At 44.7% G+C, this 17,346-nt stretch overlaps 1 protein-coding gene across 2 annotated transcripts; it reads left to right on the top strand.

Annotated features, from left to right (window-relative positions):
• The first annotated feature begins 1,738 nt into the window (after window positions 1–1,738).
• On the top strand, window positions 1,739–14,136 carry LOC128342584 (zinc finger protein 420-like). 2 transcript variants are annotated; one of them, XM_053290016.1, is made up of 3 exons: window positions 1,739–1,868; window positions 8,189–9,384; window positions 11,220–14,136. In XM_053290016.1, the coding sequence occupies exons 2-3, from the start codon at window positions 8,661–8,663 to the stop codon at window positions 13,238–13,240; spliced, it is 2,745 nt and encodes a 914-aa protein (XP_053145991.1). In that variant the 5' UTR covers window positions 1,739–1,868; window positions 8,189–8,660; the 3' UTR covers window positions 13,241–14,136. The 2 variants fall into 2 exon arrangements, with proteins under 2 accessions (XP_053145991.1, XP_053145990.1); XM_053290015.1 differs by lacking the exon at window positions 1,739–1,868 and adding an exon at window positions 2,724–2,874.
• The last annotated feature ends 3,210 nt before the right edge of the window (window positions 14,137–17,346 follow it).

Raw genomic sequence — 17,346 nt, 5'->3', positions numbered from 1 at the left:
GAACATCTGAGCTGTCTTGGATAAATTGGTCTCAAAGTGAGCACAGAAGTCCCCCACCACCATAAGCCTGGAAGACACTAAGACCAAGCCCGAGACCAAGTCCATCAGCTCAGTTAGGGACTCTGTTGGGCAGCAGGGCAACTAGTACACCCACAAAAGTCCCAGTCTATCCCTGGTCCTTAAACGTAAGTACACACATTCAATATGATCCAATATTTCCACAGTGATCCAGGGCCGGACTGGGGGTACTGAGAGGGTGATGGAATGTATGTGGGGAGGGTGCCCGGTTTTGAGCAGAATGGGTAATTAAGGGTGGGAGTCACGGCACAGGGGCACCCTGCGGGCGGGGTGCACTGGGAATATGCCCTGTTGCCCTGTGGGGCAGTCCAAGCCTGCAGGGATCCTGGTAAGGGAGATGTTATTCCTATAGACCACAGCCACTCCACTTCCCCACCTGTCTCTTCTCACCTGCTCCTCAACAGAGTATCCTGGAGGGAGAAGCTGAGAACAGATGGGGCCACCAGCCTCTCCCAACCAAGTCTCTGTGATACAGACCAGGTTGGCCCTTTCATCCAGAATCAGATCATGGAGTAATTTTGGTTTATTCTGGACTGACCTGGCACTGCAAAGGAGCAAGGTGAAGCTCTGTGAGTAGTTGGCACTGCTCCCCAAAGTCAGAACTGGCAGGAAAGCCAGAAGGGGAAACGGCTATTAGGTTTCTGATTTCCCTTCCTCTGTAATAGCCTGCTGACCTGCCAACATTACTTCTAGGGTTTTTAAATCTGTTTTAATATTCTAACCCGATGTTGGGGCTTTTAATCACTGTAATTGTTTAATTGTTGTTTTAAAATGTTTTAAAATTGTTAATTATTATATTGTTTTTAATGTTTTAGCTCTTTACTATTTAAGTGGTTTGTTTTAATTGTAAACGGCCCAGAGCCATTTTGGAAGGGCGGTATACAAATCAAATCAAATCAAATCAAATCAATCAATCAATAAATATTCACCACCACCACCACCACCAGAATAGCCATCCCATAATCAATGGACAGGTCCCCTGTCTCCTCATTTCACGACAAGCCTAGACACATTGTAGACTAATCTCACCCAGGAGTCAGACAACAGAAGCTACATAAACTATAGCTATATAAGTAAGTAACCAACAGCTTCATATTAACAGAATAAGAAATTTTACATCAGACCTGAATTTCTGGAGAGTTTTATTTCAGGACAAGAAGGAAGCAAGGGAGGCTGTTTTGCTTTGTGAGAGAAGAAACTGGAGAGAAATGCAAATTTAAACCAAAACAGTTTAAATGGTGTTCAGAAACCTTTTTCTTTCTGCATCATCTGCAAGATAAATCCCTTTCCCTAATGCAGGGGTTCCCAACCTTGGATTCCAGATGTTGTTGGACTATAACTCCCATCATCCCTTGCCACAATTACTGATCAACTCACATCAGTAATTGTGGCAAGGGATGATGGGAGTTATAGTCCAACAACATCTGGAATCCAAGCCTGGGAAGTCCAACATCTGAGGACCCAAAGTTGGGAACCTCTGAATCAGGCTGTCTTGGGTTCCCCCCACAAGACCCCAGAGCATCAATATTCTGCCTCCCTTCTCCTTGAAACTCAGATCTCGTTTACACCTCCCCGTTTGCCCACTTAGTGTACCTTTAATTAATTCGTTCCATGGTCCTTTCAGGCACATGATCATCAGCCTCCAATCCTCGCAGAGAAAGCTTGTTACGCAGCTGAGTGGAGCAGGAATAAGATTTCACTACCGACATTCCAAATTTTCCAGCCTCTCTAGGAATCAGTCGCTGCTGTTGACTTACTTAACCCTTAGAAGACCAGCATGTATATTACAGGTCAGTGTGTGTGTGTGGATATTCCCCAGACCAGCCTCAGTTTGAACATACATGCTCCAGCATCCGTAGAGCTGGAAAAGGTGCAGAAGAGAGGAACTAAAATGACCAAAGGGCTGGACCATCTTCCTTACAAGGAAAGGTGAAGGTGCTTGCAGATTTTTAGGCTGAGGGAGCGGGGGAGTGAGTAGTGGGGGACATGATAGAGGCTTGTAAAATTATGCATGGTGTGAAGAAAATGGATAGAAATAAACTTCTCTCTCTCTCTCTCTCTCTCACTCACACACACACACACACACAGAATAGCACTTACATTTATATACCGCTCTATAGCCGGAGCTCTCTAAGAATAAAGAAATAAATACATGAATGAATAAATAAATAAAATTTATACAAATATGTATACACAACCTGCCAGCTGAGGAGAACACTTTCTGCCCAAAGACAAGCTTACCCAGGCGTTCTCAGCCTTGGGTCCCCAAATGTTGTTGGAACATTTAAATTATTGTAATATTTTAACCTTTTTATTATTTTGTTGTAAACCGCCCAGAGACTTGCGTTTGGGGCACTATACAAATATGTGAAATGAACACCCGACCAACACAGAAGAACGCTTCCTCCTACTGAGTCAGACCCTTGGGTCATCTTGCTCAGACTCCGCACTGACTGGCAGCCCTTCTTCTGGGTTCCAGAGAGAAGCATTTCCCCAGCCCTGCTTGAAGAAGATGCAAAAGCTCTCGACCACTGAGCTACTGGCATCCCCATGGGGATTAGACCACAACTCCCATCATCCCCCAGCGACAATAGAAGGACCAAGACATTTGAGAATGGGGGTGGGAAAGGGGGAGGGGCCTTTTTTCTTGCCCGCCCTCTCCTGGTGGGACGCTGGTTTTTGAATATCTCCGCCCTTCGAGGAGGGAGGTTGTGGTTGGAAGAACTGCAGGAAATTCTCGGGGCAGGGTTGCGCATGAAAGCTACACGGAAGGAGGAGGAGGAGGAGGAGGAGTGGGTGAGTTTCGGAAGCGGGGGGCAGCGGGGGCGCTCATCATCACCTGGGGGGGTGCGTATTTTTAGAAAGGGCGCGGGAGCGAAACTAATGAATCAACGTGGTTCGTTCGCGTAGGTAGGGCATTAACAAAGAGTTTGGCGGCACCTTCAAGACTGCTGCGTTTATTGCTTGTAAATAAATGTGCGGGCTACAGTTCACTTCATCAGATGTGATGAAACAGGGGCGTAGCAAGGTTGGAGTGGGCCCAGAGACCAGATTTTAAAATGGGGCTCCCTCTCAAACTCCAGGGCCTCCACACACCCCAGGCCCCCAAGGATTTAAGTTTGATATTTCAAAATAACTATGCTGCCTAGGAATACATTTCACTGAATACACACACAGACACATCACAGTGTATAGTGATATACATTGAGTACTATATATCTGTGCTACTTTTAATGCCTAGAACACACTAGAAACACTAATTATTAAAATGGGACCCTCGCTGCAGATTAGCAAAGGAGACTTTCAACCATGCAGTGTGAGCCTATGTATGTTTTCTCAGAATTTTGAACAAATTCAGTCAAGTTTGATTGCAGGAGGTTTTTCACAGGAGGCTTTTAAAGCCCTTTAACACACATCTCCTCTGGAATGGAGGTGCTGCATTCACATGTTGGCCAGATTGACCCTGAAGTCCCTGCGAGTTATTGGGGAGCAGTTCACACACAAGAAAAATAAAATAAAAGCACCACACATGCTTCACAGTTCTCACTCAGACCTTCTGGGTTGCAAAACAACTTGAGCATAAGTGCATTTATAAATAAATGCATGAATAAATAAATATAATATTGTTTGTTTCAGAAGTTTTTATAATTTTCTGTCATGAAACAAGCCACTTATAGGATTTTTTAGATAGTTTTTTTTTAAGCCAGCAAATTTTCCAAGCTGTTTTAAATTAAATATTAAGAGACTTCTCAGTCTCTCCCCAGCTCCATAGCAAAGCCCTATGGCAAGCAGATCACTATATACGGGTGTGTGTGGGGGGGGTGACCACAAAAAGAAGTTCACATTCTACCTGGCAAATGCTGGGCTGGGCAGAGGGTCTGCTGCAGAGAGCTGTGGGGGCCTGCCTGCCTCCTTGCTTGCTTGCTTGCTTGGGGCCTCCCTGCAAGCCTACTCCAGTTCAGGCTTCAGGGAGGCCTACACGGAGGCCTCTCTGGAAGCCCTGCCCACCCGCCTATCAACTGAGAGGCGGGGAGAAATGGAGCTCTTTGCAGGCAGTTTGCCTGCTGCTTAGCTTGCCGCCCAGGAGGACCAGCAGGAGAGAGGGCAAACAAGGCAAGTGGCTGAGGGGCCTTGGGGCTGGGCAGGGGGCAATGGGGAGTCATGTGAGGTGTCTCTGGGGAGGCCCCCAAGGCAGTGGGGCCCCCAGGCAACCGCCTCCCCTTGCCCAATAGTAGTTACGCCCCTGTGATGAAAGTTTCTGCTCCAGTCAGTGTCTTCGGTTTTAAAGTGGCACAAGACCCTTTGTCGTTTTGACTGCAAGAGACTAACGTGGCCATTACTCCCCGGAAAGATGAGAAATTACTGGCCACAGAAAAGGAAGGGGCACAAAAAGGGGTAGGAGGACATCTTGGACCTGGAGAATGCTGGGGCATCACTTGAGATAGGACTTCTAGTGAATGGCTACACACACGCTTACTCAGAAGTAAGTCCCACTGAGTTTAATAGGAATGACTTCCAGGGAAGAACGCATAGGATTGCAGCTTAAGCTCCAGAATGTTCTTTCTCTTCCGCTACCAGTTCTCAGCCTGTTACATGTGCACTAAGGAAGAAAGTGCTCCTGAGCACATGCAGAGTGCAATCACTCCCAACCCATGGCTGGGCTCTGAAACAGGATTGCCAACTTTATTTCTCCTGAGCTGGGACTTTTTGTCAGTGAGGACAGGAGCAGAACCAATAGGTTGAAATGCTAAAGAAGCAGATTTAGGTTAGACATTAGGAAGGCTTTCCTAACTGTAAGGACTCTTTGACTGTGAAATGGTCGGCCTCAGGCAATGTGGGCTCTTCGCCAACAGTTTTCAAACAGAGGCTGGATGGCCCTCTGACGGGGATGCTGTGGCAGTTTCCTGCTCTGAGCAGGGGGTTGGACTAGAAGACCTTCAAAGTCCCTCCTAACTCAAAGATCCTGTAATCCTATGGATTAGCAAGTGATAGAGAGAATGTTATAATGACACTGCTACCCCTACCCTTCCTACAAGGAGCTCAGAGCAGGGTACATGGTTCAAGGACAGGGAGAGCGAGCGTGGTGTAGTGGCTAGAGTGCTGGACTAGGACCGGGTAGACCTGAGTCCAAATCCCCATTCAGCCATGATACTAGCTGGGTGACTCAGGGCCGGTCACTTCGCTCTCAGCCTAACCTACTTCACAGGGTTGTTGTGAGGATAAACATAACCATGCACACTGCTCTGGCATCTTTAGAGGAAGATTAGGATATAAATATAAGCAAATACATTTTATTCTCACAGCAATGCTATGAGGCAGGCTAGACTGAGAAAGAGAGAGTGACTGGCCTAATGCCGCTCGGTGAGCTTCCTGGCTAAGTGGGGGTTAGAACCTGGGTTTCCCTGTTTACTACACCACACACACGCTATCTTTACAGTTCTACTATTCTGTGTAAATCTTTGTCTTCTGATTTCTCAGTATTAAGATGTGCTGTTAAAGGCACAGTACACAGATGGGTAGTTTATCTGCAGGTGTCAGGAAGTGTTGGCTCAGTTCACCTGCCAGATGGTTCCTTGAGCGATGTTGGTACATTAACCATCAGGATTTTTCTCACTCTCAGGCATCATTTTTCATGGATTAGTGCAGGGATTCTCAACATTGGGTCCCCAGATCTTATTAGACTTCAGCTCCCATAATACCCAACCAAAGGCTACTGCGGCTGGAGATCGTGGGAGTTGAAATCCAATAACATCTGGGGACCCAGCATTGAGAATCCTTGGACTAGTGGATCATCCCCTGCTAACTGAGCAAAGAGGCACCTTTTAAAAGTGGTGATTCTCTTTATATAGCGGGGGAGAGCAACTGGCCCTATCCATCCCCAGCACAGCATCCCTCCAGTGGCTGTTGCTGGGTCTATCTTAAGTTTCTTTTTCAGTTCATGAGCCCTTTTGGGATAGGGAGCCTATCTCTCTCTCTCTCTCTGTTAACTGCTTTGGGAACTTTTGTTGAAAAGCGGTATATAAATACTCATATTTCTATTTATATTTCCTGAGCCCTGGTTAGGGATAGGACAACACACAGTAGGTTATCTTTTTCAGTCTCTCTGGTCAGTTGGCTAAGCAATCCTGAATTTGTATTCAGCCCAGAATTTAGCATGTGAAGAGAGGAATTTCTTCCCCCAGGGTTTCGCCTGAGTCAGACAAAGAGATAGCAAAAGACCAGGGAGAAGGACCCCATTGTACATAGGCTATTTCCTGACTGGGGCATCTTCCATTTCAGGCAGAAGCAGGCACTTTTATATGGGGAAGGTGTAAAAGCAGGAACTGGATGGGTAAGAGTGACCCCTTCAGAATCAAGCTGGATTCTCCGAACAGCAGGATGTGTTAGAGTCATTTGAGAACAATGTTTTAGAACTGAAATCTTGCCGATATTATACTTCTGTTAACAAATTCACAGCCAAAAACGGGACAGCCTGGGATGGCCATTTCGTAAACAATGTTTTTGCCGCAAACAGCAGGATGTCTTAAGTACACTGAGTGTTATAGGGCAGCTCTGGGCTGTAGCAGGATGCGAAGGGGTTAATTCAAACATAATATTGGAAATATTTCAGTTCTCAAGTGTCTCTAACACACCCCACTGTTTTGGGAGTCCAGTTTGGTTTTTAAGGGGATGTTCTGGCCTGTTCCACGCCAGCTTTTACTGTGTGTCTCCTTTTAATGTCCCCTCAGGCAGAAGTGGGAACTGCCCATCAATGGAAACAGCCCCCTCCTTATTTTTCAAATATCTGTGACCTGGCCAAACCTCCAGGGGTTAGCCTGGAGTCTCCAGGAAATCCATCTCCAGGTGACTCTTGAAAACAATCCAGGAGACTAGAATGACTTGAGAATGGCAGAGATGGGGATATTTCCAGGAATCCTTTCAGTCTGAGTTGGCAACCTGAATAGATGGGCTGAGCTGAGAGAGAATGATATATAGCAGCCCGGCCATGTAATTCACTGTTAATATGCTGGACAAGGACCGGGGAGACCCGAGTTCAAATCCCCATTCAGCCATGAGACTTGCTGGGTGACTCTGGGCCAGTCACTTCTCTCTCAGCCTAACCTGCTTCACAGGGTGGTTGTGAGGAGAAACTTAAGTATGTAGTATACCGCTCTGGGCTCCTTGGAGGAAGAGCGGGATATAAAATGTAAAATAAATAAATAAAATAAAAATAATATTGCAGGTGGGTGAGGTGGGGGTCAGGCTGAGGCTGAGAGTGGCATAGAATAATCTGGCAATGTAATCCAGTGTAAAAATTGCCGTGAGTGCCTCATACTAAGCAGAAAGACAGGAGGGACATTGTTTAAATACCGTATTTTATGGACTATAAGACTCACTTTTTTCCTGGAAAAATATCCGCCAAAATTCAGGAGCGTCTTATATGTTTTAACAGTTTAATATGTTAAAACTCTGAAAAACTGGATTAAAATTAAGGTGCGTCTTATAGTCCGTAGCGTCTTATAGTCCGTAAAATACGGTAAATAAATAATGCAGGTTAGGTTGAGACAGAGAGAGTGGCACACAACAACCCTGCAAAATAGTCTACTGGTATGTCTTTATTAATATAAAGGTAAAATGTGCCGTGGAGTCAGTGTCGACTCCTGGCGCCCACAGAGCCCTGTGGTTGTCTTTGGTAGAATACAGGAGGGGTTTACCATTGCCATCTCCCACATCTGGGTGAGATGATGCCTTTTAGCACCTTCCTATATCGCTGACGCCTGATATAGGTGTTTCCCATATTCTGGGAAACACACCAGCGGGAATTACCTAGCTAATTTCTGTGGGTGTTATAATTCTAAGCATTTGTTCTGTATTTTAATAATATTTGCATTCATGCATACATGGTGATGTCTCCTGTTAACCACTTTGATTTTTTTTGTTAATAAACGAAGCAAGCATGTTTGAACATAATTTTCATAATCTATCAAAAATCAAGTAAGTGTGTGTGTGTGGGTTCACCATGCTTTTTTGTGAATCCTTCTTTGGATATAGGGGAACAAGCTTAATCCAGGTTATGGTAAATTCTTTGTTTCACACTTCCTGTCTTTCCCCTCCATTTCCTGTGATCCAGGGATGTCCATTCAGGCCTCCCAACTCAAGCTAAAAGAGGAATCTTGTGCCTACCTCAAACCTGAAGAACAACTGTCCATCTGGATCAAGCTAGAAGAGAAACAATTTCAAACTAGAAAACAGTCTATCCCTTCAGATGAAGCAGAAGGCAAGCAATCTGTCCTGGTCATTCTAGAAGAGGAATAAAGCTGGAAGCACCCACTCATCTCAGGCTGGAAGAGATCAGGCTAGAAGATAAGTGATATTATGTCCAGATCATTCTAGAAGGAGCTGGTCACCCAAATCAAGGTAGAAGAACAGCTGACTGTCCAGAACATGTTAGGAAAGGGACATTTGTCCAACTCGAACTAGAAGAGGAGCCATCCACCCAGATCAAGCTAGAAGAGAAACCATCCACCCAGAGCATGCTGGGAGAGGAGCCAGCCACCCAGATCAAGCAAGATGAGGAATCATCCATCTAGAACGTGCTAGAAATGCGGCCGGACACCCATAAAATGCTAGAGGAGCCAGCCACCCAAATCAAGCTAGAACAGGAGTTGTCTGTCCAGAACATACTAGAAGAGAAGCTGTCTACCCAGAACAAGCTAGAAGAGGACCCATCCATCCAGAGCATGCTGGAAGAGGAGCCAGTTATCCAGAGCAAGCAAGAAGAGGAACCACGCATCCAGAAATTGCTAGAAGAGAAGCAGCCCACTCAGATCAAGCTGGAAGAAGAAATGTCATTCCAGAACATATTAGAAGAAGAGCCACCCACCCTGATCAAGCTAGAAGAGGAACCATCCCTCCAGAGCATGCTAGAAGAAAAGCTGCCTGCCCAGATCAAGTTAGAAGAGGAACAATTTGTCCAGAACATGTTAGAAGAGCCAACCACCCAGATCAAGCTAGAGGAGGAACAATTTGTCCACAGCATGCTAGAAGAAGAGCTGTCCTCCCAAATCAAGCTAGAAGAGGAACCATATGTTCTGAATATGCTAGAAGAGGAGCCGGCCACCCAGATCAAGCTAGAAGAGGACTTATCCATCCATATCAAGCTAGAAGATGAGCTGTCCACTCTGTTCAAGCAAGAAGAAGAAACATCCATGCAGATCAAGCTAGAGGATGAGTCATCTGTCCAGAACATGGTAGAAGAGGAATCATTTGTCCAGGTCAAGCTAGAAGAGGAACCATCTGTTCAGGATTTTCAGTACTGTGAGGAAGGTAAGATCGATGGATCCCTTTGTTAAAGTGAGTATGACCAGCTAGATAGCCGTAGTGGCATAGCTGAGTCTATGTTTAGCATGTTAGGTATTTTCAGGGTGCTATCGTATCCCCACACCCAATTGTCTCTCCTGGCTAAACACAACCAACTCCTTCAACCACAGGCCTTGTTTTTCAGATCTCTGCTAACCTTCATTGCCCTTTTCTGAATCATTCCAATTTGTTGACATCCTTTTAAAAGTGCTGCACCCAGAACTGGACACAGTACTCCAGATGAGGTTGGCCTAGTATGGAATAAAGTTGAACTATGGCTGCTTGTGACTTGGAAACAATGTTTCTATTAATTCAGCCTAAAATGGCATTTTCTGTTTTTGCAGCTGCATCACGCGGCTGTTCCGCTTGTGCTCAACTGCAGCCCCAAGATCCTTTTGACATGTGCCACTGCTAAGCCAGGTGTTTCCCACATCCTATAGCCATGCGTTTCATTTCTCCCCTAAATACAGAACTTTCAATATGTCTATTAACTTTGCAATATTCTTGGCTCTAGTATAATAATTCAATTCAGATATGTATATATTTTTTAAAGGGCAAACGCCTAGTGGAAAAGAAGTGTCTTCAACAAGATTTTAAAGGCTGGAAGGACAGAAAGCATGAGTTGTCCCCTTGGGCTAAGCAGCACCTGCCTCGGTTTGCATTTACTGTCTGCTGTAAGATTTTCCCCTTAGATTATGGAGATGTTGCTTAGAGGCAGAGCATCTGCTTTGCATGCAGGAAGTCCCAGGTTCAATTCCTGGCATCTTCAAGTAGGGCCGGGAAAGACTCCTGACTGAAACCTTGGGGAGCTGCTGCCAGTCATTGTAGACAGTACTGAGCTAGATGGTTCGTATTGGTCTGATTTTCTATAAAGCAGCTTCCTATATTTCCACTAGCACATGAAAGTGCTCATTTGTAGTATGCCTCATAATGAGGCACATTTTCAGGGAACCTTTGCACAAAAGGTAGCCACGTCACGGCTGGATTACTATAACGCGCTCTACGTGAGGCTGCCCTTGAAGAATATCCGGAAACTGCAGCTAGTGCAAAATGTGGCAGCTAGGGTTTTATCTGGAGCTGCCTGGTGGGAACATATCATACCCATTTTGAAAGAGCTGCACTGGCTACCAGTTTGTTTCCGGGTCCAATTCAAGGTGCTGTTTTTGACCTTTAAAGCCCTTAACGGTTTGGGCATGGGATACCTGAGGGACCGTCTGCTCCCAAGGGTTGCTGCCTGCTTGAAGAGGTCATCTGAGGGGGCTCTGCTCCGGGTGCCGACAATGAGGGGGGCTCGGTTGTCATGCACGCGGGACAGGGCCTTCTCTGTTACTGCCCCCGGACTCTGGAATGCTCTCCTGGTGGCTATTCGCTCCTCGGTCTCCATCAGAGCTTTTAGAAAGAGTGTAAAATCTTGGCTTTTTGCCCAGGCTTTTATTTGATTGTCTCTGCTGCTGCTCTTTGTACTCTGTTTTGCTTTTATGCTTTTGTTTTAAATTTTTAATCAGATTTGTTTTATATTTTAGCTTAATATTTTAATTGTGTCTTTTTTACAATCTTGTTTTTAAATTTTGCTGTAAACCACCTTGGGATTATTTTGATGAAAGGCAGTATATAAATTTAAAAATCAATCAGTCAATCAATAAAACGGCAATTTCAAGCATCCTCAGAAATTTGCACAGCTACATGATCTTCTTGGTGTTGTGATTAGTTAGTCTGTATGCGGGCTACCATGTTAAGAGAAGTGGAAAGCAGGCTCCATTAGATCTACTTAGAACTACTAGTTCTTTCTTTCTCCTGAACAGGAAATAGAACCTCAGATTCTCTAGTAGCTGAGAATTCTGAAGAGAGTCCTCATGGGTGGGGTGCAGAACAGGTGAGACCTCACAGGATTTTACTGGGTGGACCACAGAGTGATGTGTCCCTGATTCCTGAGATCCGCAAAGGCGAGCATAAATCCATGAAGGAAAAGCAGCTGGCACAGCAAAGTCAAGAATCTAATCAGAGAACCCACTCCAGAGAGAGTCTGCATCAATGCCCAGAGTGTGAAAAGAGCTTTCAACTGAAAGATAAGCTGCTGCAACATCAGAGAATCCATGCAAGAAGAAAACTTTATAAATGCCTAGAGTGTGACATAAGCTACCCACGAGAGAAGTTGCTTATGGTACATCAGAGGAACCATATGAAAGTATTTGGATGCGCTGAGAGTGGAGAATCTTGCTACCAAGAAGGGTCTCTTTCAGCAGATCAGAGGACCCACACCAGGGAGAGAAGTTGCTTGTGTCCAGAGTGTGGAAAAATGTTCTATGACAATAAAACTATGAATAGACATCTGCTTACGCACAAGGAAGAGAAACCCTATACATGCTCCAAATGTGGGAAAAGCTTCCGACGAAAGAGTGGTCTTCTGACACATCAAGCAGTGCACACAAAAGAGAAACCTTATGCATGTCCTGATTGTGGGAAAGGTTTCTGCCATAAGACAACACTTGTATCGCACCAAAGAATTCACACTGGAGAGAAACCCTTTGTGTGTCATGAGTGTGGACAAGCCTTCCATGCAAGTTGGTCACTATCCAGACACCAAAAAGTACACACTGCACAAGTGTTCTATGAGTGCCTGGAGTGTAAGAAAGTCTTTCTTCAAGAGAAATCGTTTTTTATACATCAGAGAATCCACACTGGAGAGAGACCATACGAGTGTCCTGAATGTGGAAAAACGTTCTGTGCCGAATCAGCAATGAGGAGACACCAGACAGTCCACTTAACAGAGAAACTGCATGAATGTTTAGACTGTGGAAAAAGCTTCCGGTGGAAGCAAAATTTTCTCAGACATCAGAACGTCCACACCAGTAACAAACTCTATGAATGTCCTCAGTGCAGAAGAACCTTCAAATCCAGAGACGCATTAAATAAGCACCAAATAATCCACACAGAAGAGAATGCCCAGAGTGTGGAAAAACCGTATCAATGCCCAGACTGTGGGAAAAGCTTTCGATGGAAGGAATATCTGTCATCACATCAGAAAATCCACAAAGAAGACGCGCCCTATGGATGCCTGGAGTGTGGGAAATGCTTTAAACGGAAGTATTATCTTGTCTTGCATCAGAGAACACATACTGGAGAGAAACCTTATGAATGTCCTCATTGTGGAAAAGCTTTCCGAACAAAAGGTGCATTGAATGAGCATCAGAGCATCCACACTGGGGAGAAACCATACCAATGCCTGGAATGTAAGAAAAGCTTCCGAAGTAAGGATCAACTTGGTTCACATCAGATAATCCACAAAAATGAGGCCCTTTATGGATGTCTGGTGTGCGGGAAAGGTTTTCGCCGTGAGAGTCTGCTTGTGTTACACCAGAGAATTCACACCGGAGAAAAACCATTTGAGTGTCCTGAGTGTGGAAAAACCTTCCATGACAGAAACATACTGAAAAGACATCAGAAAATCCACACAGGAGAGAAACCCCATGAATGTCCCGTGTGTGGCAAAAGTTTCCTACGAAGTTACTGTCTCACTGAACACCAGAGAATCCACACTGGAGAGAAACCCTTTAAATGTTTTGAGTGTGGAAAAGCATTTCGGAAAGGGAAGATGTTGACTTCACACCACAGACACCATATAAGAAAAGAAAGTCATGAGGAGACTGAATGTGGAAAAAGCTTTCCAAGTAAGAAAAATCCAAATACACACCAGCAAATACACACAGGAGAAATGTTAAAGAGTTACTCTGATGTAGAACCTTCCATGAATGTTGAGGACTCAGATGGACTGGAGAGTCCACACAGTGAGGACAGTGTGTCTCTTGCGGGACAACATCTGTGAAGAATGAAGAGAGTGTTTAAAAATCAGAGGATGAAGATGGGAATGAAATTGGGTAAAGATGCCATTAATGGTGGGCGGGCGGGGGGACTATTTCTGATTTAAAATCTATCTAAATTGGGCAAATATGAATGTAGTCTCTGTGATGTCCCACCCTGAGGTTTTGAGACGTTAGAATATCAGCCCACTGCCACCGCTTGAGGACAGTTTCAGCCACCACCCTGATACCTCAAGCCTCTCAGAATCGCTCTACTGTCCTGGCCCAACAATTCCTGTCTTCATGTAGATATTGACAATTAAGTTGCCAGTTCAGATGTACTACAGCCAAGGATTTATTCTTGTTTAAAATAAAATACAATTCTCTCTTCTACACAAATCTACAAAAGGCATGCCTACCAACCAGTAGCAGCTACCCTCTAACTCAAGGGTTCTCCAACTTGGGTTCCCAGATGTTGCTGAACAACTCCCATCATCCCCAGCCACAATGTCTTTTGGGGGTGATGGGAGATGTAGTCCAACATTTGAGGACCCAAGTTTGAGAAACCCTGCTCTGACTTTAATGCTCCCAGACTCTCTCACCCCGTCTTCATACGGAATCCCCACTGTCCGATCACAACAGTGCTTTTGCTGCTTGTACTACAATCAGTACAAAACCTCCAGTTTAACTTTATATTTTACACAAAATTTTTGCTAATTGCAATTCTAAAGCAGAACAAACACCATTTTGTCACAGTCTCCAGGTCTGTTTTTAGATGAGTTCTTGTATTTAGTTTTAAGGTTTCCGTGCTTTGTATATTGGCGTGGTTTTTCTCTCTTTTAACACGTGAGCCCTGTGAAATTCCTCACAAGACTATGAGATAAGGGGCTGAAAAACAAAATAAAGAAATAATACAAAAGAATGTGTCCTGTTATGTCACACCAGAAGAACACAAGAACAGTCCTGCTGGATCAGGCCCAAGGCCTATCAACCCCAGCATCTTGTTTCCCACAGTGACCTACCAAATGCCTCTGAGAGGCCCACATGCAAGAGCTGAGGGCATCCCCCTGTCTCCTGCTGTTGTTCCCCTGCAACTGGTATTTAGATGTATTAAGTGACCTATAACCACCAGACTAGTAGCCATTGATAGACTTGTCCTCCATGTGTGTCTAAACCCCCTTTAAAGCCATCCAAGCTAATGGCCATCACCACATCCTGTGGCAGAGAATTCCATAGATGAATTATGCACTGAAAAAGGACTTGCATTTGTTGCTCATCAGTTTCATGGGATGACCCCTGGTTCTAGAGGGATACAAATTTCTCTCTGTCCATACTCTCTACTCCATTTTGCATAATTTTATACACCACTTTCGTGTCTTTTAGTTTGGAAAAGAATAGTCCCAGATGCTGTAGCCTTGCCTCACAAGGAAGGTGCTCCAGCCCCCTGATCATCTTAGTTGCCCTCTTCCGCACCTTTTCCTGGTCTACAATATCTTAAGATATGGTGACCAGAACTGTATGCAGTACTCCAAATATGGCCACACCATAGATTTGTATAAGGGCATTATAATATGAGCACGTTTATTTTCAATCCCCTTCCTAATGATCCCTAGCATGAAATTGGCCTTTTTCACAGCTGCTACACACTTAGCCGACACTTTAAACAAGCTGTCCACCACAACCCCAAGATTTCTCCCCTGGTCAGTCATTGACAACTCAGACCCCATCAGTGTATATGTGAAGTTGGGTCGCTTGTTTTCACTGAACTGCATTTTCCATTTTGTCACCCACTCACCCAGTTTGCAGAGATCCTTTTGGAGTTCCTCAATCTGTTTTGGATTTCACTACCCTAAATAGCGTGGTGTCATCTTCAAATTTGGCCATTTGGTTGTTTCCCCCAACTTCTAGATAATCTATGAATGAGTTAAAGAGCACTGGACCCAATACAGATCTGTGGGGGAACCCCACTTCTTACTTCCCTCCATTGTAAAAACTGTCTATTTATTCCTACCCTCTGTTTCCTATTCTCCAGCCAGTTACCAAACCACACATGACCCTGTCCCATTATCTCATGGTTGTTTACTTAAGCGCCTTTGATGGGGAACTTTGTCAAAAGCTTTTTGGAAGTCCAAGTATACTATGGCAGCCAGATCACCTTTAGCCTCAAGCCTGTTGACACTCTCAAAGAACTCCAAAAGGTTAGTGAGGCAAGACTTGTCCTAGCATAAGCCATGCTGGTTCTCCTTCAGCAAGGCTTGTTCTTCTATATGTTTTAATATATAGAAGTTTGTTAAATATGCTTAACATATGTTTAACATATAAAAGTCCTTAAGTATGGTTTCCATCAATTTACCTTGCACAGTAGTTAAGGTAACCAGCCTGTAGTTTTCCAGATGCTCTCTGGATCCCTTTTGAAAATCAGGGTTACATTTGCTACTTTCTTGTCCTGTGAGTATAGAGCCTGAACATCACCTCAGATTGGCCCAGTTCTTTAGCCTCCAAGCCTGAGAAGCTCAGTTCCAGAGTGAGTATATGATGCCCTCATCATCTAAGATTCATTTGAAACATCAATCTGAGCCTACAAACCGAGACACAGAATGTCAGTGTCCTGAATATGAGGAAGGCATTTGTAATAAGGGGAAATGTTGATTAGACCAGGGGTTGAAAACCTTGGGTTCTCATGTTGGACTACAACTCCCATCATCCCCAGCCACAATGGCCAAAGGCCACTGATGAATCCTTTCAAAGGAATCTTGGATTTTTCAAATGAATCTTAGATGATAAGGGCATTTTTATTTAATTTATATACCATCTGACTCCACAGGCTCTAGTTAGTATGAAAAGGATTATTGAGGTGCATAAAGAGATTGCAGAGAATCTGAATGAGTTTTTTGCATCTGTCTTCATAGTGGAGGATACTAACTATATACCCACTTTGGAACTGAGCTAAAGGCCATTGTGACTAGGGATGATGTGAATTGTAGCTTAACAATATCTGAGGACCTGTGGTTGATGACCCCTGGATTGTGCAGATGTGGTCATACTTTTGATGTGACTGTTATGGTGTCTGGCCATTATTGGATGGTGGAAGAGGTTTCCTAGCAAGGGACAATGTTCTCTCTAAGGCATGCACGTGTCCGCGCATTCCCTTTTTTCATGTCCGCTCAGTTAATCTTGGATACTGCTGAGGTTGAATCAGGAATGCCCCACTCTGAATGCATGTGTGTGCACACACATGACCTGTGCCAGGTGTTTTTGGAGACAAGGGGGAGAATGGGGAAAGAAATATGTGGAATGGGAATATGTTAAGTTGGGTGTGGAAATGTTTCTGCTAATGAACGTTTGCATAAATCAAGCCTTGATTTACCCCTTGATGGGGTTGCACTCCCCTTGAAAGAGCAGGCTCGCGTTTGGAGGGTCATCATCACCTCTCGGTTGGACTATTGCAATGCGCTCTACCTGGGATTGTCTTTGAAGACAACTTGGAAGCTTCAGCTGGCTCAAAGTGCTGCAGCCCGGCTGCTTATGGGCAGCAAAAAAATGATCATGTTTCACCTTTGTTAAGGTCGCTGCATTGACCGCCAGTTCACTTCCGGGTCCAATTCAACTTGCTGGTTATCACATGTAATACCCTTCAGGGCTTGGTGCCTGTGTACCTTCAGGGCCGCCTCTCCCATCCAACTTCAACCCACCCTGTGAGGTCATCTCAGGTGGGCCTTTTCAGAGTTCCAGGCCCAGCGGAGGAGGTATGTGGGGCCTGGGCTCATGGGAGGGTCTTCTCTGTTTCAGCCCCCTCCTTATGGGACACTCTGCCTCCTGAGATTTGTAATGCCCCTTTCCTTCTGTCCTTTAAGAAGATTCTGAAAACTTATTTATTTAGCCAGGCTCTCAGTTGTTAGTGTGTAGGGGCGCTCCCCCACCTTTCTTTTTTCTTTCTTTCTTTCTCTCCCCGCCCCCTTGTTTTAATTTATGTAAACTGCCTCGAGTCTAAGGAAGTCAAGCAGTCAATAATTTTATTTTTTATTCTATACATTTATATCCCACTCTCCCTCCAAGGAGCCCAGAGCGGTGTACTTACTCTTGAGTTTCTCCTCACAACAACCCTGTGAAGTAGGTTAGGCTGAGAGAGAAG

Source organism: Hemicordylus capensis, chromosome 2 (genome assembly GCF_027244095.1).
Source record: "Hemicordylus capensis ecotype Gifberg chromosome 2, rHemCap1.1.pri, whole genome shotgun sequence".
Taxonomy (NCBI): Eukaryota; Metazoa; Chordata; class Lepidosauria; order Squamata; family Cordylidae; genus Hemicordylus; species Hemicordylus capensis.
Note: the sequence above shows the minus strand (reverse complement) of the source record. Positions and strands in the feature narration are given on the sequence as shown.